The sequence below is a fragment of the Talpa occidentalis genome, unplaced genomic scaffold (assembly GCF_014898055.3).
Source record: "Talpa occidentalis isolate TD23 unplaced genomic scaffold, MPIMG_talOcc4v2.1 talOcc4.6, whole genome shotgun sequence".
Classification (NCBI taxonomy): domain Eukaryota; kingdom Metazoa; phylum Chordata; class Mammalia; order Eulipotyphla; family Talpidae; genus Talpa; species Talpa occidentalis.
In genome coordinates, this window is record NW_023604972.1 from 110,994,353 (window position 1) to 111,016,014 (window position 21,662).

Below are 21,662 nucleotides of genomic sequence, written 5' to 3' on the forward strand. Positions count from 1 at the left end.
TGATTATAGCAATACTTTACTTTTGTTAGTTGTATTTCATCTATTTCATGCTAGCTTTTTAAATGTTTAGTTTTCCTCTTGTCATGGTCAACTGCTGAATTTACTTGAAGGATGTAGAATACTGTTTAAACAATACTAAAGTGTGTACAATTAGGTCAAAGAATTGTGCATTTGTTTCCTTTTTAATTTTTTAAATTGAGGGTCATAAATATTTGAGAACGTCAAATCTAATAGCGCATAGTGATACTATTTAATTTAACCAAAGTATAGTGAATATTTCAACTTTGAATGTAAACTAATGAATGAACATGACCACCAAGGAGATTGTTTGCCCAGAGTTTCAAAGCACATTGTCTACAAAGGAAATTGAAATAATTTATAGAAATATTGACATTACTATGTTTTTTAAGAAGTTCTTAATTTTTTCACTAAAAGGAGGAAACTATTAGTTTTATTGTTAAATATGGTAAATATTAAAATTCCTCTTACATGACCAGTGATTCCAATTGTCCCAGTTTGAAATAAGTACCCTGTGAGTATGAGATTAATTAGTGACAATCAGAACAAGTTTTAGTACCAGATGTTCAAGAGGAAGTTGCTATTGTTGCATTGATTTTAATATTTGTACATAAACACTGATTTTTTTGTGCATTATTTTGTATTTGTTGTACTTTAATACCTGGTGTACAGTTCCAGAAATAAAAATCTGGAAATCTTTTTTTCTTGGTTCTTGTATCTGCCAAATAAATTTTTATTTAAGCTATAACAAATGGGTAGCTATTAAACACTGTTAAATTGGTTTTAGATGGAGTAAATTTGATAGGTAAGTAATAAAGATTGATAAAATAAGTTTTCTTTAAATCCCCTATATGAATTTCTATCAGTAACAAAATTCTAGTCATCCCAAAGTGGGGATTATACTTCGTTTAATTCAGGAAATATTTACTGAATGTCTGCTATGCTTCAAACACTGACCAAGGTAACTATCCTTTAGGAAGACACAATAACTGAAACTTCGTCATAGGTTATTATTTGAAAGAATCTATTTATGGTAAACTGGTTTTATCTATAATACTTATAGTTTCATATGCTAATCATACTTCCCTAAGCCATTGTCTTTTCAAACCTAAGATCTCAGTTTAATTTCACAAGTTTGTCCCCATATTTCATTTGCTCTGACCAGAGCTTGCTTTATATAGTTCCATTCTTTTTTTTTTTTTTTTTTTTTTTTTTTATTTTTTTATTTATTTATTTTTTTAGAGGCATGTTTTTATTTGTTTGTTTGTTCGTTCGTTTTGTTTATACATTGTTTATACATGCACTGAGTACAGTCAGAAGCGCGGGAGGGCGAGAGAATTCACCAGAGCCAGAGCGGGGAGCAGAGCAGGCAGAAGGACCGAAGTACACTGCTGAGGGGAGCAGCGGGCGGCAGGAGAGGTCTGCGCACCATGTGGGACCCTCCTCTGGTGGCCGGGGAGCAGCCGGGGATCGAACCGGCGCCGCGGAGGCCGCGGGCAGCTTCGCAACCCAGCGCTCAACCGCTGCGCCACCGGGGAGGCCCTATAGTTCCATTCTTAATATGCAGTGATAAGAGTGTATATAATATCCAGATTTTTTTTAATGATTTATTTATTTTTGTATACAAGAACTGGGGTACAGGCCAGAGGTGTGGAGGGTGAAAGCATTCACCAAAGACAGTGGGGAACAGAACAGGCAGATTGACTGAAATACACTGCTGAGGGGAGCAGCGGGTGAGTCAGGAGAGGTTTGCTGCGCCATGTGGGTTGCTCCCTGGCAGGCCGGGGATCGAACTTGTGCTTCAGTGGCTGCGGAGAGCTTCAAAGGTTGCATCTTAACCCCTTCCAGCACCAGGGAGGTCCCAAGATTTTTTTTTTAACAAGGATAAGAAGAAGATGAAATGCATATACCTTGACTCCATGCTTTGGTTACTTCCATAAAACCACATTCCTTTGCTTACTGTCACCAAAGGACCTTCATGTACAGACTCTGGAGGACACATATACACAGAGGGCCTTCAGAGCTGGGACAAGCACAAGGGTTTTAAATACAGCCAGGAGCACAGCCAAGTACCATGTGTGAGCTACATAATACTTGAGGCTTTTAGGGAGAAACAGAATAATCTTTAGTGATGTCAGTTTCTATGAATGGTAGAGTTTTTGAGTCTGCTGCTGCTTTGACCTCCCAAAGGCTTTATAGCATTTGTACATTTGTACACTTGCACATTTCACTATATAACCTTTCATCTTAATTTAAACTAGTCCTGTGACCATAACACTTACATTTCCCAACCAGGTGAGTAAGCCCTCATCCTTTTCCTGTCTCTGCTGATTTGCTGACAAAACAGTGCACAGGGGCACTGAATTCATGGTCCTAGACCAGGAATTGACACATTTTTCGAGGTTTAATACACAGTGGCTGACACTTTTAGAGAGACATGCTGTGTATACTTTGATTTTGGTGTGCTGTTTTTTATAGGTGTAAAGCCAATATTGCCACAAATTTGTTTCCTGGTATAGAACTCAAAAGCATTTCACAAGCATGTTAGAAATGAAATCATCCATCTATAAATCTAAAAAATTATTTGAAAAGAAAGATTTTTTTTTAATATCAATGTTTTCATCTTTTAAAAATACTTTTATCCCTCCATCCTAAACCAAGTCATGGTACTAGGCAAGCTGTATAGTCCTGTGAACACATTATAAGCAGGAACCATGTTTTATCCTTCAAATCATAGGATCCTTCACATAATATTCACTAGGGGATCACCTAAATTACTCTTAACCCATTGGAAACTTTCCGCCAACTTTAAAAAGGAAAAAAAAAACTTGTAAGAAAAAAATGGTATAAAGAAGAACTCAGATTAGACATTAGCATTTACCGTATTTGACCTCCCTCTAGAATACACATTTTCTTCCTCAACTGTTTTTAAAAAGTAATTGACACCAAAACATAACTCCTAAATACTTTAGCCCATCTAACCTGTCCATGGGAGTTAGTTTCCATGTTCTACATAAAGTCCCAGATAACAGAATTTTGAGCAAGTAGATTGGCTCTTTTATGAGACCCACTGGTTTCTCAGGATTTTAGTGACACAAATGAAAAGGCTGAAAAAAGAATCAGATATGTTCACAGATATGTGTATATATAGATGAGAAATGGCACAGAAGGCAGGCAGGTGAAATGTGGAGTTTCAGTAGTGGCACATGAGGATTATAAATTTCTATATATAGTTAGATAAGGTTACTAAGAAGGAGGGAATTAATTGTATGGCTGCCTAGAGGAAGAGCTTTGCAGGCAGAGCTAGTATAAAAGCCCTGAGGTGGGATTGTGACAGGCAGGTTTAAGGAGTGGCAAGGGGGCAGGTGTGGCTGGGGTGGAGTGAGCAGGAGGTGAGAGGTAGTGAGCAGCTAGATCATGTGTGTGAAGGACTGTATTTTCTCCATGGTAGGTGTAATTGGAGGTTTTTGAGCAGAGGTAGTCAAGATCTAACATTTAAAATAGTCAGATGTAAAGAGGGCATGAGTGAAAAAAGTAAAGGTAATTAGACGTCTGAAATTCCAGTGCACAGAAAAGCTGTTTAGTGTAGCAATGAAGGTGGTCAGTATCTTGTCATATAAGTTTCATATGAGGATTTGAGGGGCCCAGTAAGTAATATTATTTTCCCTATCCAATTTGGACCTGAGAGTTGGATGCAGTAGTCAGGTCAATGAAGATCAAAGTAAGTATTACTAATAAAACTCTGGAGAAAGTGGCTTCAGAGTCATATTTGTTCGAGTCACTATTACTCCACCTCTGACCTAGACTATCAGTTCAAGAACTCGACTGGGCAGACTGCACAAAAGGGCACAGAGCAGCCCAGGGCATACAATGGTGGCAGAGTGCACAGAGAAGGAACTAGAGGGGCCATGGGTGACTAGTTCTCCAAAGAAAATCTCAAAAAATAATCACTCTTCAACTGGTGGAGTAGATAAGTCAGGAGCATTACTAATAGAAATTGGAAACATGAGAAATGGGAAATGTTTTTTCTACTAGTAACATTGTCTTTTAAGTATATTCTTACGTGAAAAACTTTTATAAATGACTTTTATAAGCTGTGTGTATGTGTGTGTAAATGTTCAAAATAGAGAAAATAGTATGACTCCCCATTTTTCTTTTACCCATATATAATAATCTATATATATACAAACACCCCCTAATTTGTTCATGGCAATATAACACATTTTTGGTTAACATGTAAACCCAAACAGATATACAAAAATAAAAGAAAAATTGAAATTGAAGAAAAATTGAATTAAGTTTTGAAGTAGGTTTTAATTTCAAAAGCTATAATGTATTTACATGGTGTAGCAGACTTCTCCTGTCTCACTCGCTGCTCCCCTCAGCAGTGTATTTCATCAGTTTGCCTGTTCTGTTCCCCGCTTCTGTGTCTGGTGAATCCTCTCATCCTCCTGCACATCTGGCTGTACCCTGGTTCTTGTATAAATAAATCTTTAAAAAAAAAATAAAAAAAAAATTATAGTGTATTTAAGTGAAAACCAATTAAAACTGATTTTCAAATTGCATTTGAAGTTTTAATGAAGCAAATACCTTTTATCAAAATTGAAGCATAAATATATCAATACAAACAAAAAAATTCCCACTCCAATTAGATTAGGTTTCAAAATACTTGTTCTACAGGTGGAACCCAGAGAAATGAGTAACAAAAAACATTTAGAATTAACTCACGCTGAAGTTCCAAAGCTAATTTCCAATTCACAGAGCTAGCTGACAATTGTATAGTAGTTTGAAAAAAGCTCTTCTCCTTGCTTGATATCTCTGAGTGCAACAAGAACAACACATCGAAGTGGGCTGAAAACAAAAAGAAAAAACTACAACCATTAGCAGTAGTAACAGATACAGGTTCAAATTTTTTAATATAACCAACATGGGTTTTATAAGTGTAATTATTCAGATTTCTCACTATCATTTTAGCTTATGTATTAGATTCATAAGGAAATAATTCTTAACCCTGATGGAGGTATTTTAGAGTATGTTTCATGTAATTTAAGTTTATACAACAGACTTTCTTTTGAGAATTTTGTTTTTGAGATTTTTTTTTTTGAGAATGTTCAGGCCTCTGAAACTGGTATAAAAAGCATGTTAAAATGACATTCATCTTGCAGGGAAGAAGGAGAGAGAGGGATCAGAGGGAGGGAGGGAGGAGCACAGAGGACTGTGGTGATGATGGTGCACAGTGCATTGGTGAAGGAAATTCTATGGGGACTATACCTGGGGGTAAAGGGGAAAGCAAATATTGTTTAAAAATGAATAATAATGTAAAAAATAAAATGACATTCATTATAGTTTAACATAAAAAATTTATTTATATCTTTGCAGTCTTCAAAACTGACATGCAAAATGAACTAGAATTCTAGACCATACTATTTATGGACACACAAAACATATATGTACACCCTCAATGTCCCTCCTTATGTAACTTCTCCTGTACTTGCTCACCAGCAATGACATTACCCCAGAGCATTTGGCTCAAAAAACCCTAATTGTGAAATACACAGAGATACAAAGTTACCAACTTTTAAGTGCAGGCAACAGTGAGTTTTAATTTTATCACTTACTTTAAAAGGAAATTAAATCCATACAAAACAAATTTGTAGCAACTGGCAGCTCAGTGAATTGATACAAAGGTTTTTATCTTCTTATGGCATTGTAATAAAGAACTCTAAGTTCTAGAGAATTATTTCTATTAAGAAATTTTAAATTGACTATTCCAGTAGAATTTCTACTTAACGAGCAGCATATAAATGCTACATTGAAAATATGTACCTTCTTCTCAATATTTCCCCCTTTTTTTTCCACTGCAAGTTTAGGAACAGGGAAATAAAGTGAAACAATGTGCATTTGGCCCCTTTCTTTTAGTTAGAGCTCTCATCAGAGGTAGAGAACATGATCCTTACAATGATTAAAGTCAAACAAACTGTTTGAAGATTGTGTAGTATGAAAACAAGAATCACTGGGAAAAACAATTTACACTGATACTTGCAAAGTACTACACAGAATGAAAAATGATAATAAGCAAATGAGCTAAGTTAATGGAAAATTTTTAATTTCAAATAAGGCTACATTAACACATCAAGGTATGATAAACATAAAAATCTAAGTTGTAATTTTAAAAATCTAACAAAAAAATTATCACAAATTCTATATAGCTTTTTCTTAGAAAATATGTATTTTTAAGTATAGCATAAGACAGAACATAGGAATATCTCTTCCAGAAAACTAACCTTTGTTTGTCATAGTTGTAGGCAATGTTTGGAAGGTATTGCTTCAGTTCTATAGGGAAAACTGCAGGCACATCAAATTCCTGATAACAGACATTAGCTGCTCTGTCTAGGAACAAGTACATGCTTTTTATAAACAGAGCCATTTTACAAGATCATGGAAAACAATCCTGAAATATCATACTTGATAGGTAGTTTTCTAAGTTAACAGAACATGTTCAAATTAATAATCACTGTTATGTTCCAGGCAGGCTAGATTTACTATGCAGGCCCGATAGGTCCTCACTTAATCCTTGTTAGGTTCTAGGAAACCACAACTCTCAGCAAAATAACATACAAGGAAGCCAGGTTCTTCAGTAAACTATTTTGTTCAACTTCTTCCTATGTCTTGATGACTTTCTAACTTATAAAGATGATGTTATAATGATACAATGTAATTGAAATAAAGGACCTATTACATGTTTCATTATTTACTTTTTGGAGATAAGGAAACAGTGGTTCAGAAAGGTTAAAGGTCAAGTAGAAGTGTCAGACTGTCTCCCTAACAGCGAACATATAAACTGAATGTAGCCAGATGATACAACTTTTACTTATGGGAAGCCCTAGAGAAGGTATAAGACTCACAAACATAGCAAAGAAAGGGATTCCAGTCATGATTAATCCATAAGGCTACATCACGGCACTGACAAAGTAATCCAAGTTAATCATAGACAAAATGCTAAAATAATAATCAAAAGGGCAGCTGTTATCCAGAGCCTCTATTTACTGCAAAATTAGAAAAAGTAAATAAAATAATTCCAATTAATGTATATCATTTTTCCAAATTCTCTCTTTGATACCTGCTCTCAAAAAGTTATTATTTAAGGGCCTCCCTGGTGGTGTAAGGGGTTAAGTCTCAGCACGATGAAGTTACTAGTAGCCACTGCAGCACCAGTTCGATCCCTAGCCAGGGAGCTAACCCACATGGTGCAGCAGACCTGACTCACCCGCTGCTCCTCTCAGCAGTGTATTTTAGTCAATCTGCCTGTTCTGCTCCCCACTCTGGTGAATCCTCTCACCACCCCCCCCCCATACCACTGGCATATATATACCCCAGCTCTTGTATGCAATAAATAAATAAAATAAATCTTAAAAAAAAGTTATCATTTACTTAAGGGCTTTAAATGGCTGAGAGAGTAAACAATTGCTTCTGGTCCTCAATCATGGGCCAAAGGAAAAGAATTGCCACTGCTGTATTACTATCTTGTCTCACAGCCCCATCACACCAACTTACCATTTGAACAATTGTTGACATATTGTCCTACAGCCAGTGGATTATGAATTTCTGATGTTAGCCATGTACTATCACTCATTTTTAAAGGACCAAGTTGATCCCTCCCATTGCAAGATCTGAAACAGATGAAAGCATTAGCTAAGGGATTATTCTTCTGTATCATAAAATTCAAAATATAAAATTAACCCTAGAACTGCACAAGTACAACTTCTCTTAAAAAGCTTTTGTCTAATCAATAGGGTAACTGAACTGCTACAAAGCAGATGCATAAATAGAATTTTATTTAAAGTATAAGTGCCATTGGTCAATCATTGTGATAAGTGAAGATTCTGTCTCTTAAATTACAACATGGTCACCAACTTACCTGTATACAACTTTTGAAATTCCTTTGTCATTTCCATCAATGAGTACCCCATCCAGGCATCTAAAAATAAATGGGTTTCCAATGGACTGGAAAAAGATTGGTTCATACTTCTGATATACTGTACCTAGTATACAACAAGACAAAGATATCATAATGTATTATAATACAAAAAGCATAAACAGCATAAGGACCTTTGTCTGGAACATAAATGGAAGAACTTGTTTTTAATTTCTCTACCTTTTGTAACATTTTACCTCCTATCTGGACCATAACTATCTCTTTGGCTAACTGCCTCCCTTAAAAAGCACCCAATAGCAGATGGAGCACAGAACCAACCTGTTCACATAGTTGAATAAAATATGACCCTATTCTGGCTAACAAAAATGTAAACACAACATTTTAGATTCAGTTTTACGAAGTTGTGTTTTCAGTAGAGTATGACTTGATAGCTATTAAGTCTTTCAAAAAATACATTAACAAACACATGCTATAACTATACATGGGAATAGATGAATCTGACATTCAGTTTGTTTCCCTTTCACTAACAGTGGAGGAAAGGAGAAAATGAATGTTTACTGGGTGCCTCCTATGTTGCAGATATGTTAATCTATTAAATTTATTTTAGTATTGTTTGTTGCTAGCTTATTCTATCTTATCTTTACAGAGTTGGTCAGTTGTATAGGAAGAAACTGAGACACACTTGTTTAGGAACATAAATCAGAAAATAGCAGAGTTACTTTGGAAACACAGGTGACTTAAACACTCACAGTTTTTCCCACTATACCAAATAATAAAATATTAGTTTAATAAGTAAAATAATCTACTGAACATTCCAGTCAATGATGTTTGGCAAAGAAGCTGCTTTGCCTTCCAAGTGTAGAAATAGTGAGAAGGTCTTCATTGAATGATTTAAATGGATTTTAATTCATATTTAAACCCAAACCACTTTTGCCTTTAGGTATCAAATTAAGCCAAACTGACTTATTTTCTAGTGCTTTCTTAGTAGATCAGGTCCTTGAATAAAGTCGTTTCACTATAACATTGATAAAAAATTCCAGCCAACCTTCAACAAAATGATATTGGAGGAACTGATTTCATCATATGTCTTTTCACTTAAAGTCACAGTTCCTAAGAACATACCAGTGATAGTGAGGATTTATTACAAAATAGGCCATACTATATTATCTGAAATTTAAACCAAAAACACTCTCCTTAAAATAAAAATGCATTTATCGCAACAAATACTACCTGATACTTTACAACAAATAATTTACAAATAGTTAAATTCCATATCAGTATCTTTAAAACCTGGAGATTTGAGCTTCCAGTTCAACCCCTTACTCTAAGAATTACAAGGCTGGGCATTTTGTTGAAATTATAGCTATCTGCAGAAAAGAAGACATGGCAACTAACAGTGCCATTACCAGGATACATAGATACAACCGCGCCTTTTGGCACCAATCCTTTAGTAACGAAGACACCCTTTCCAGCAGAAATCAATGAACTAGTTGCTCGAGAAACACTGAAACCCAATGTCTTATAAAGAATTTCTTCTGGTTTAAAGATATTTTGCTGTTGATGTCTGTGTTCAAGCAGTTCCACCCTTGGATGCTGAGCTGATAGTAGGTCTTGATATTTTGATTTAACAGATTCTGGAAGCATAGTCAAGATATCTGACTGCTTATTGAAATCATTTATGAACAGCGCCTGGAAAACTTTCAGTAATGTTCCTAGGACATCTTCATCTGAGATAATTTTGTCTTTGGATTCCTCTGGAACATATCGGAGGGTCCTGAAAACAGGAAAAGTTTCTATTCACTACCCTTCAACTGATAAAAGTCAAAACAGTCTAGAAGCTTTCTGAGTTAGGGAAGATTATCCTCCTATAAAGGGCGCTAAGAAGTTTGGAAAGAACTGATGGGGACACTTCTAGTTACCTAACTCCCGACAGCACTTTTCAAGTTAGCAAAAGTTAATATGAGAGGCCTCTCCTGTACCAAATGCTGTTTGGGTACTTACATTCACCATCTCATTTTTACAGGCCAGGAAACAGAGACTTGGAGATATTATGGAATCGCCCACATCTAAAGCCAGGAGAGCCAGAAGCAGAAACAGAGCTAGCTCTTACCCTTAGCTTCCCCTATTCACAGCCATTATTTGCAAATGATCACATAATAAGAATCCCTATATTGCAATGGCTCTTACAGTGCAGTTTCAGACAAATTTACATTATTACCTTCACCTTCTCTCCCAAGAGCACTTGTTTTTTTTAAGATTTATTTATTTATGCACACAAGAACTGGGTGTAGGCCAAAGGTGCACGAGGTGAGTGGATTCACCTGAGTGGGGAACTCAATTGCTGATCTACTGAAATACACTGCTGAGGGGAGCAGTGGCGGAGACAGGAGAGGTCTGCTGCGCCATATGGGCCAGCTCCCTGGCAGGGGTAGAACTGGTGCTGCACAAAGCTTGACAGCGCTGTATCTTTAACCCCTGTGCCACCAGGGAGGCCCCCAAGAGCACTTCTTTAATGACTGCAAAACCTTTATTTCCGTAAAGGTGTTATTTTTACTCTTGAAGAAAAAAGTTAACAATTACTGCCTCACAATGATGCATATGAATTCCCAAGTCTGTACTAAGAGAACTTGGGGCAAGCTCCTTGGTTACTGAAGGCCCTTCACGGAGCTAGTGCCAGTGAGCAAAGAATTTTTTCACGTCCCTTTAAGACTGCGGTAACACTCGCCCCAGCACCACCCACTCCGAATTCAGATGCATCATTCAGGGACCGACTCTGTGTTGTAAACCCTACACTCCGATGTGCTTTTAGTGCCTTTTTGCTCGTTTTTATGCGTCAAATACTCTAAGCTGTTACCCTCGCAGCCGAGCTGTGAAAATAAAACTCGGTTTGACTTTTCCAAGAAATTTCAAGCTCTTAACTAAGGATTGGCAGAGAAGGCCATTCACGTAACGCAGTGGGAGCTGTCTTCTTTTTCAAAAGTTTCTCTTTTCTGGCCAGACACAGGCGCCCCAGCCAGCGCAAACCGCAAAAGCTAGAATTTGTGCCACAGCAGGAGAAAAGCCCGGGTCGCGTAGACCTCGCGGCGCAAGGTACGATGGGAAGCAAGCCCCGCGCCCACCTGGCGCTCCACCGGCTTCAGCCTCGCCCACCTAGGGCCTCGCCGCCACAGGCCACGCCCACCTATGGCTCCGCCCACCCAGTGGCCGCCCGTAGCAGGCCCCCGACCGCCTCGCATTCCACCAGCCCCGGTCTCGCCCGCCCACCCGGGCCCTCCGCCCACTGGCTCCGCCCACTCGGGCCCCGCCCACCAGCTCCGCCCACCTCGGGCCGGCCCGCCCGCCTCAGGCCCCCTCCGGCCTCTCCTAGCCCCGCCCGCCCAAGACGCCACCCGCCGCGGCCTACCTACCCCACTCAAGGCGCGGGCCGCTGAGGCTCCGCCCACCCGAGGCCCGTCCGCCCTGAGGCCTGTAGCGGCGGCGGCGTCGCGCGACGGGACCCGGACGCGTCGCGCCGGCCGCTTCGCCCGCTCACCTTGGGTTGTGCCGTAGGTTCAGCGCGATCCAGGGTACGAAGCGGTACTTATAGCGGCGCCATCGCTGCCACAGGCCCCGTAGCGGGCGGCCCGGCATGGCTGCCCCGCGGCGCCGCGACGAGGACGGCGCGGGAGAGGTGGGTCGCGGCCCCCGCCCGCCCGCCCGGCCGCCCGGCCGCCCGGGCCCGGCCGGCCGGGAGGAGCGGAGGCCGCGCTGTCCCGCCCCGCGCTCCCCGCCCTCAGAGTCGCGCTCCTCCGCGGGGGCCGCCCGGCCTCCTCCCGCCCTGGGCTGCGGTTCCGGCCCGTGTTGCCCGCGCCTGGCGGTGGACATCTCCTTATTCCCCTTTTTTTCTTCCTTTTGCTCGTGTATTTTCGCGCGCGCGGGCACACACACTGCTAGGACAGGGGGAGACCACGCGTAGTTTTAATGGGGACACGCTACGGCCCTGCCGCAGTTACCTTCAGATCAATAGTGGAAGGAATAAATGTGTTGGTTTCCTGCTCTTGGCCTGGGAGTGCGGATGAATTGAAATATAAATTGGAGCTGGAAGGGATCATGCTCAGCGAAATAAGCCAGAAAGGAAAAGAAAAATACCGGATGGCCTCACTCATAGCAGGAATTTGGAAAACCTAAATAAGGGACCAGGAAAAAGACTAATTATAATAAAGTAAAAATGAAAATCAACAAGCAATTATAAACCAGAGACCCTGGGGCGGGGGAGGGATTAGAATCAAAATAAGGGGGGTGGGTGGGAATTGTTTGGGGACTATACGATGAAAATGCATACATTGTGCAAAAATGAAAAATGATGTAAAAGTATATAAAAAAATAAATGGAAAAGCTAGGACCTAATGAAAATTCAGGCAAATCCTAGTGGCCTTGGGTTAGCTAATGTGTGCTAGTCCATAAAGAGAAACGATAGAAAGACTGTCGAAGTCTATGTCACTGTAATATACAGGATATTGGCAAACTCAAGAGGTTTTTGCCATCAGGTGCTGTTTGGTAACTTGGCCTAAATCTAGACTTACTTGATTTGCTAATTGCCGTTTATTCAATTCCGGGATGTGTTAATAAATGGTTTCCATGCAATGGTCTTCAAACTTGAACGCAAAAAAAATAGATAGTTGAATCTTTACCTATGGTAATATGCTTATCTTTTTTAAAGCGTTTTTTGTATATATTCTTAGTGCCAGTGCTTTTAAAATTTAGAGTATTAAAATTACCTTTTCGTTATCTGGCAAGTCATAAAAACATTTTCCTTAGAATCATGGTGATAAAGCTAAAGTCTTCTTTAATCAAACCCTATATCCTGTACTTACCCCAATCTTGGTCCTATCTGCTCTCCTCAGAAGTTATCAGGGCGATGTATTTTCTGCCAGTCTTACTTCAGTGTATTTATTTACCTGTATGTTTCTGTGGAAAAATACAAATTTCTATATAAGTTTCTATAGCTACATAAAAAATACAGGATTTTGTGTTTTTAAAATACTCAAGTATCTGCAGCTTCTTTTATTGATTCAAAAAATTTTGCAGTGCATAAGCATATTGTGTTCTGTCATTTCTAAGGTTTTACCTTCAAGTTTAGTATTTACAGTAATTTTTTGGTAGGTATACTTTATGGGTTTGAAAAGTTGTTTTTGGTTTGTCAAGAATTTTTGTCTTAAATTTTAATGATGACTATCAAATGTTTTTCATTGCTCATTATTGAGATGATCACATGATTTCTTCTGTTTTGTTAATGTAGTGAATTATAACATACTTTTTAAAAAAATCTTTTTTTATGCGTACAAGAACTGAGGTACAGGCCAGAGGTGAGGGGGTGAGAGGATTCACCAGAGACAGACTGGGGAAAAGAACAGGCAGATTGACTAAAATACTCTGCTGAAGGGAGCAGTGGGCAGCAGCGGAGAGTCAGGAGAGGTCTCCTGCGCCATGTAGGTAGCTCCCTGGCAAGGGGGCAGGGATAGAGCTAGTGCTGCAGAGGCTGTGGACAGCTTCATAGGTTGTGTCTTAACCCATTGCGCCACCAGGGAGGCCCCTGTTGCACCATTCTTGAATTCCTGAGGTAAGTCTACTCAGTTATGAGTACTACTTTGGTTATCCTCTGTAGGTTTTTTTATGTTTTTGTTGTCCTACTGCATCTATGTTAAAGTGTTTTTAAGATTTCAGGCTCATGACTTGTTTGTAATTTTATTTTCATATTTTGGTATTCAGTCCATGCTGACCTCATAAAATAAGTTAAGAAAGGGTCCCTTCTCTTTTTTTCTAAAAAACAATATTTATATAAGATTAGTATTATGCCTTCCTTGAATTTTGATAGAATTCACCAGCAAAACCATCTGGTTTGTAGCTTTTTTTGGTGATGACCTCCATTTCTTTTAAACATGTAGGGTTATTCAAAATTTGTGTTTCATCTTGTTTCAAATTTGGTAACTTATATTTTTGATGGAATTTGTTCATTTCATCTAAATTGTCAAATTTGTTGACATAAAGTTATTCATAAATAATTGTCTTCCTTTTTATGTCTGTATGATCTACATGGTAATGCCACTTTCATTCCTGATTTTAGTGATTTATGTTCTCTTTTTTTCCTCCATAGTATAACTGGAGGTTTGTTGATCTATTCAGTTCAACAGTTTTGGCTCTATTAATTTTCTATATTAGCTACCTATTTTCTATGATCATAATTTCTTTATATGTTCTGCTCGGGAGTGAAAGTGAATGTTAACCTAACCTGAGGTGAGGAAGGGGAAACAAATGTACACAATTCTTTTCATAAGTTTTTCTGAAATGAAACTAAAGGCAGACAAGTCTGGTAAGACTAAATATCCTCTAGCATTTTTGTGTGCTAATGAGAATTATTCAACAGAAAGAAAGAAATTGAGATGGCTAGGTAATTTCAGTGTACAATTTTTGAAATGCCATGGGAGCTGATTCATTGCCCAAGTGGAGAGGTTGTTCTCTGACAGGAGACTCATCTTGAACTGTAGCAAAAGAGAAAGCAGAGTGTAGGCCCCACAGAAGGTGTGGTAGTGGTTTTCACTGGAGAAATATGAGGACTAAATCTGAGCTTCTAGTTTCTCAGTAAACTATGAGGCAGGATTTCACCTGAGAAGAGTTAGCACTGTTAAGATCATCCTTTAAGTTTTACTCTGCTGCCCTCTTCTGGATGTTCAATAATTGCCTAAATTAATTCTACTTCTGGTCAAGTAGTATAGGCTTAATTGACACTGAAATATAGGGAGTCACTTAAAAAAAGAAAAAAAGGAGGAAATCAAGTTAAAAAGCAAAAAGAAATACAGATCAAAAATATGCAAATTTAGAAATGTTCTCTGATCTTCTTATTTTGAAAATTACTAACTTATAGAAAATACAGTGAATAACCATGTCTTCTATGTAGGTTCACAAGTTGTTAACATGTAATATTTCCCCTATCTATTTGTCTGTCTACCCACCTACCTACTAATGTAGGTATATATGTATTTATATACATATGTCTGTATAAGTACAGATAGGTAAAGATAGATATCTGTATATATTTTTTCTTTCCATTTGAATGTAAGTGTCATATGTTAGCTTCTGAAGAATAATGACATTTTTCTACATAATCCCATTACCATTATCACATCTTATAGTATCTGTATTTATATTTCAATATATTTAAATACAGAATCTATATTTAAAATTTTCAAACAGCTTTTATAGCTGTTCTTTGTTTTTAAAATTGGATCGAAGTTCACAAATTACATTAGTCTATTTAAATCTAGTCTAATTTATTTTTATTTATTTATTTTTAAGGATTTATTTATTTATACATACAAGAACTGGGATACAGGCCAGAGGTGTGGGGGGGTGAGAGGATTTGCCAGAGACAGTGGGGAACAGAACAGGTAGATCTACTGAAATACACTACTGAGGGGTGCAGGGGGGGGGAGACAGAGGTCTGTTGCGCCATGTGGGTTGCTCCCTGGCCAGCCAGGGATTGAACTAATGCTGCAGGGGCTGTGGATAGCGTCAAAGTGCTGTGCTTAACCTCTTGTGCCACCAGGGAGGCCCTAAATCTAGTCTAATTTAATCTACCCTATCTTTTATCGTATTTCATCACATAAAACTTTATGAAGAGATTAGACCTCATGTCTTGCAAAATGTTCTTTTTTTCATCATAGAACAAATGTACACAACTCTTTTAATAAGTTTTTTTGAAATGAAACTAAAGGCCATTGTAGACACGTACCATCCCTCCCACAGACTAAGGCAGGATGATAATATCTCACAAATGCATCTTCACAACATGCATGACACCCCCTTATTGACCTTGCCCAGGGCCTTTAGTCAGGAGTGCTACTTCCATTGCAGGCTGCATTTGATGGGTACTATACGGCTATGTCAGCAAATTTCAGTCTCTCCTGATCTGTAATTTTTGCTAAGAAATCTTTTGAAAGCCTAATGGGGTGACTTTGTAGGTTATGCCCCCCCCATTGTCTTTAAAATCCTTTATTATTGGTTTATGATGGTTTATTATAATGTGTCTTTCAGATGGTCTTTTTGCATTGAGATAAGAAGGTGTTCTATTAACTTAGTGAATTTGTATATCCAGTTCCTTTCCTAGGTTTGTGGATTTCATAGCTATTATTTCTTTAAACCTCATCTCCTCCCTTTTCCTGGTACACCCATATCTTATTTTGTCTCTCCTAGTGAAGTCTTATAACTATCACCTTTTCAAAAATCTTATTTCTCATTCCTTTCCCACCTCAATAATTTAAATACTTCAATAATTTAAATACCTGTTTTTGAACTCTCTTATTCTTTCTTCCATCTGATCAGATGTGATAGGCTTTATTTCCAGTCCTTTGTAATGCAATCTTCATCTCATTTATTGAGTTCTTCAGTTCCTGATTTTCTGTTTTTCTTTTAGAATTTCAGTCTCTTCGCTAAAGTAGTCCTTCTTTTCATTAATTTTATTCTTGAGTTCATGGATTTGTCTTTCTGAGTTTGTAGCTTGTTGAGTTTCTTCATTAACAGCTATTTCGAATCCTTTATCAGTTAGATTACAACATTCTGTATCTTTGGTTCATTTGCTACAGAATTGCCATTTTCTTTTTGCGATGCCATTTTACCTTTTTTTTTTTTTTAAATATTTATTTATTTATTTATACAAGCACTGGGTACAGTCAGAAGCGTGGGAGGGTGAGAGAATTCACCAGAGCCAGAGTGGGGAGCAGAACAGGCAGACAGATGAAGCACACTGCTGAGGGGAGCAGCGGGCAGCAGAAGAGGTCTGCGTGCCCGCGCCATGTGGGACCCTTGCCCTGTGGCCAGGGATCGAACCGGCGCTGCAGAGGCTGCGGGCAGCCTTGCAACCCAGCGCTCAACCGCTGCGCCACTGGGGAGGCCCTGCCATTTTACCTTTTTTAAAAATACTATTTGATGAATGTGCTTCTGTCCATGCATTTGAAGTAACACCTTTATTATTTAGGTAAGACTATTTACTTTGTTTTTTTTAAAAACATTTATTTGTGTATACAAGAACTGGGGTACAAGCCAGAGGTGTGGGGGGGTGAGAGGATTCACTAGAGACAGAGTGGGGAACAGAACAGGCAGACTGACTGAAATACACTGCTGAGAGGAGCAGCGGGTGAGTCAGGAGAGATCTGCGCCATGTGGGTATCTCCCTGGCCGGGCATCAAACTTGTGCTGCAGTGACTGCGGATGGCTTCATAGGTTGTGTCTTAACCCCTTGTGCCTCCAGGGAGGCCCAAGACTATTTACTTTGATTCAACAGGTTGACAATTAGGAGCCTTTCTTGCCTTCCAGGAGGTGGCGTTATAAGGCAAGTTTTTGGTTTCCCTATTAGTAACTGACTTGTTTGTAAGTTGGGAGTGTGAGCCTAACAAACAACAGTGTAAACCATTGCCGCAATAAAAAATAAAAGCTGATGAAGGGGGGTGGGGGGAGAAAGGTGGTGGGAAAGTAGAGGGAGGTATGCTTAACACTCACAGCTTTAGGTGTGCCTACAGCCTGCATGGGGATCCTTGCGTTGCAGAGGGGTGTGGGCAGACCTGGTAGAAATGGGCTGACAGCAGGAAACATGTTTCCTTACATTTGCTTTCTTTGCTTTCTTCCCTTACCTTTTCCTCCTCCAGGTAAGGAGTTCTCCAGTATCCAGGGTGTTGCTAAGGAACACTGGACCCTCCAGATGTAGCCCACAAGGCAAGGGAAACTTTCATTCACCCCTTTTCATTTTCTGCCTCCTTGCTGGAGAGGTCGCCATAGCCTCCAGTGCCTCCTTGGCTCTGTATATCTCCTCTGACATCCTGTCCACTCAATTTCAGATGTACAAATGGATGAATCTCTCAGCTATCCAGGGGGCCTGCGCAGAAGCACTTTTATTGTTATGAGTGTGCAATTTGTTGTAAATCGAAGGGGAGAGAAAAAGGACTCATTCTGCTATGATTCTGACATCATTCCTCCATCTGTTGCCTATTTGTCTATCTTCTTTGAAAAATGTCTATTCAGATCTGTCCATGTTTAAATCAGATTGTTGTTTTTATTTTGAGTTGCAGGTCTCTGGGCTTATTTTATGCCAATATTATACAATTTTAATTACTAGCTTTATAGTATAGTTTGAAATCAGTAAGTGGATGTCTCCAGCTTGTTCTTCTGTCTCAGGATTGCTTTAGCAATTAGGGGTATTTTTTTTGGTTCCACAAAGATTTTAGGATTATTCTATTTCTTTTTTTTTATTATTTTTTTTTTTTATAGAGGCATGTTTTATTTATTTATTTGTTTGTTTGTTCGTTTGTTTTGTTTATACATGCACTGGGGACAGTCAGAAGCGCGGGAGGGTGAGAGAGTTCACCAGAGCCAGAGCGGGGAGCAGAGCAGGCAGAAGGACCAAAGTACACTGCTGAGGGGAGCAGCGGGCGGCAGGAGAGGTCTGTGCACCATGTGGGACCCTCCTCTGGTGGCCGGGGAGCAGCCGGGAATCGAACCGGCGCTGCAGAGGCTGCGGGCAGCTTCGCAACCCAGCGCTCAACCGCTGCGCCACCGGGGAGGCCCAGGATTATTCTATTTCTATGAAAGATATTGCTGAAAATTTCATAGGGATTAAATTGGATTTATAGATGGTTTTGGTAGTATGAACATTTTAACAGTACTAATGTTTCTTATCTATGATATCAGAAGATTTTTTTTTTGTGTTGACTTCAGTTTGTTTCTTCAAAGTTTTTAGTGTCTTTTTACTTCATTGGTCAAAATTATTACTTTTACTTCATTGGTTAAAACTTATTTCTGATTATTTTATTATTTTTGGTGCTATTGTGAATCGGATTTTTTTTCAGATATTCATTGCTAACAGATTATTTCTGTATGCTGATTTTGTATCCTAAAATGCTACCGAAATCATTGATTAGTTCTAAGTTTTTTTTGTGAAATCATTAGGATTTTTGATATGTAAGATCATGTCATCTGTAAGCAAAGATTGTTTTACATTTTACTTTCTTTTTTTTTTTTTAAAGATTTATTTATTTATTTATACAAGCACTGGGTAGTCAGAAGCGCGGGAGGGTGAGAGAATTCACCAGAGCCAGAGCGGGGAACAGAACAGGCAGACTGACGAAGTACACTGCTGAGGGGAGCAGCGGGCTAGGCAGGAGGTCTGCACGCCATGTGGGACCCTCGCTGGTGGCCAGGGATCGAACCGGCGCTGTAGAGGCTGCGTGTGGGCAGCTTTGCAGCCCATCGCTCAGCCGCTGTGCCACCAGGGGAGGTCCTACGTTTTACTTTCTGATTACGATTTTTTTTCTTGCCTGACTATTCTGACTAGGACTTTCAGTACCATGTTAAATAGGAACGGTGGGAATGGGCACCTTTGATTATTCTTTTTTTTTTTTTAAAGATTTTCTTTTTTTTTTAAGATTTATTTATTTTTATTTATACAAGCACTGGGTACAGTCAGAAGTGTGGGAGGGTGAGAGAATTCACCAGAGCCAGAGCGGAGAGAAGAGCAGGCAGACAGATGAAATACACTGCTGAGGGGAGCAGCAGGCGGCAGGAGAGGTCTGCGCGCCTTGTGGAACCCTTACCTGGCAGCCGGGGATCGAACCGGCGCTGCAGAGGCTGTGGGCAGCTTCGCAACCCAGCGCTCAACCGCTTCGCCACCGGGGAGGCCACCTTTGATTATTTTTAACGGAAAAGATTTTTGCCTTAATCATCATGTTAATTGTCGAGCTTTCATGTGATTTTTACTATGTTGAAGAATGTTCCTTCTATACCCAATTTGTTCAGTTTTTATCATGAAAAGATATTATTTTGCAAAAAATTTTCTGCATTTATTGATATGATTTCTCTTTCATCCTTTTTAAAAAAATATTTATTTATTCTATGCATACAAGAGCTGGGGTACAGGCCAGAGGTGTGTGGGGGGGTGAGAGGATTTACCAGAGACAGAGTGGGGAACAGAACAGGCAGATTGACTGAAATACACTGCTGAGGGGAGCAGCGGGTGAGATAGGAGAGGTCTACTGCGCATGTGGGTAGCTCTCTGGCTGGCTAGGGATTAAACTTATGCTGCAGAGGCTGCAAACAGCTTCATAGGTTGCATCTTAACCCCTTGTGCCACCAGGGAAGTCCCTGTCTTTCATCTTTTCAATGCAGTATATTATTTATTGATTTGTGTTATGTTGAATTGACCTTGTATGACAATAATAAATTCTATTTATTAATCATGGTGTGTAATGCTTATATAGTATTATTGTATTTGGTTTACTAATATTTTGTTAAGAATTTTTGCATCAGGGCTCTAGGTCTATAGTTTTGTTTCTTAGTAGTGTTCTTATCTGACTTGGGTATGAGAGTCATAATGGTCTTGTAACATGAATTTGGAGTATTCACTCCTCTTCAGTTTTTGGAAGAGTTTCAGAAGGATTGTTATTCTTTAAATGATAGTTAGAATTCACTAGTGAAATCATTTGGGCCTGGGCTTTTCTTTATTGGGAGGTTTTTGATTTATTGATTGTATCACTGCTCATGTTGGTCTCTTTAGATTTTTTTATATATTCATGATTCATTCTTGGTAGGTTGTATGTATGTAACAATTTATCCTTTTCTTCTGTTAGCCAATTTTTAGTTTCTAGTGTTGTATATTTTCATGCTACTATTTAGCATCCTTTCATTTCGGCTTAAAGAACTCCTTTCAGCTTTTGTTGCATGGCAGGTCTAGTGATAATGAATTACTTCAATTGTCAGTTACTGGAAGATTGTGACCCTTTGGTGGTGTCATGTTTCCTTGATTTTTATGTTCCTTGTAGTTTTGTATTGCTGTCCTTCATTTCTTTATTGACTTCAGGAAAGATCTTTCTTGTCAGCCCTGCTAGTAATTATGTGGAAAAGAAAACCTTGAATGAACCCTGCTGGTGTTAGAATTGGAAGGCTGGTGTGAACTCATGGTTTGTATGCATTTTGCATATGTATGCAAAAAAACTATATACATATCACACACATATACTGTGTGTGTATATATTAGCTCTCTCTATATAGAGCTATATATATTATATATATATTATTATATATATCGATAAATAGTAGCTCTTTTAACTTTGTCTACCAAGGGGACCTGGGAGCAGTGACACCAGGTACAGGTTGCCTGTCTAGCACCCATACCATATTACTTTTATTTTTAAATTGAATTTCATTGATTTACCATTCATTTACAAATCTATAGAATTTCAGGAATTAGGCTTTATACCTTGATACTATATCTTAGTTTTATTTGTTTTTATAGATTTATTTATGCATACAAGAGCTGGGGTATAGGCCAGAGGTGTGGTGGTGGCGGTGGGGGGTGTGTGTGAGAGGATTCGCCAGGGACAGAGTGGGGAACAGAACAGGCAGACTGACTGAAATAAACTGCTGAGAGGGGCAGCCGGTGAGACAGGAGAGGTCTGCTGCACCATGTGGGTTAGCTCTCTGGCTGGCCAGGGGGATTGAACTCATGCAGTGCAGCAGTTGCTGCAGACAGCTTCATAGTGCTGCAACCCAATCCCTTGCACCATCGGGGAGGCCCATAGTTTTAAGTGCCAGTCTCCTCTAAAGGTATCAGACGTTCTTTGGAAAAATGGCTGATGGTAGTTGAAGCAGTGAATATACATTGTGGGTATGAAAGTATGGAAGTGTT

At 39.1% G+C, this 21,662-nt stretch overlaps 1 protein-coding gene across 3 annotated transcripts; it reads right to left on the reverse strand.

The window, feature by feature from the left end:
• Positions 1 to 1,591: 1,591 nt before the first annotated feature.
• SETD9 (SET domain containing 9) lies at positions 1,592 to 11,632 on the reverse strand. Of its 3 annotated transcripts, XR_008549234.1 has the most exons (8): positions 11,487 to 11,618; positions 9,361 to 9,728; positions 7,937 to 8,060; positions 7,573 to 7,688; positions 6,303 to 6,408; positions 4,747 to 4,869; positions 4,360 to 4,509; positions 1,592 to 2,007 (listed from the first exon to the last, which is right to left on the reverse strand). XR_008549234.1 is itself a non-coding variant. In XM_037529167.2 (7 exons), exons 1-6 carry the CDS (start codon positions 11,582 to 11,584, stop codon positions 4,782 to 4,784), a joined length of 900 nt encoding a protein of 299 aa, XP_037385064.1. In that variant the 5' UTR covers positions 11,585 to 11,632; the 3' UTR covers positions 2,014 to 4,509; positions 4,747 to 4,781. The 3 variants fall into 3 exon arrangements, 2 of the variants coding, with proteins under 2 accessions (XP_037385064.1, XP_037385065.1); XM_037529167.2 differs by lacking the exon at positions 1,592 to 2,007 and having other exon boundaries at positions 2,014 to 4,509; positions 11,487 to 11,632; XM_037529168.2 differs by lacking the exons at positions 1,592 to 2,007; positions 11,487 to 11,618 and adding an exon at positions 10,874 to 10,891 and having other exon boundaries at positions 2,014 to 4,509.
• Positions 11,633 to 21,662: the final 10,030 nt, after the last annotated feature.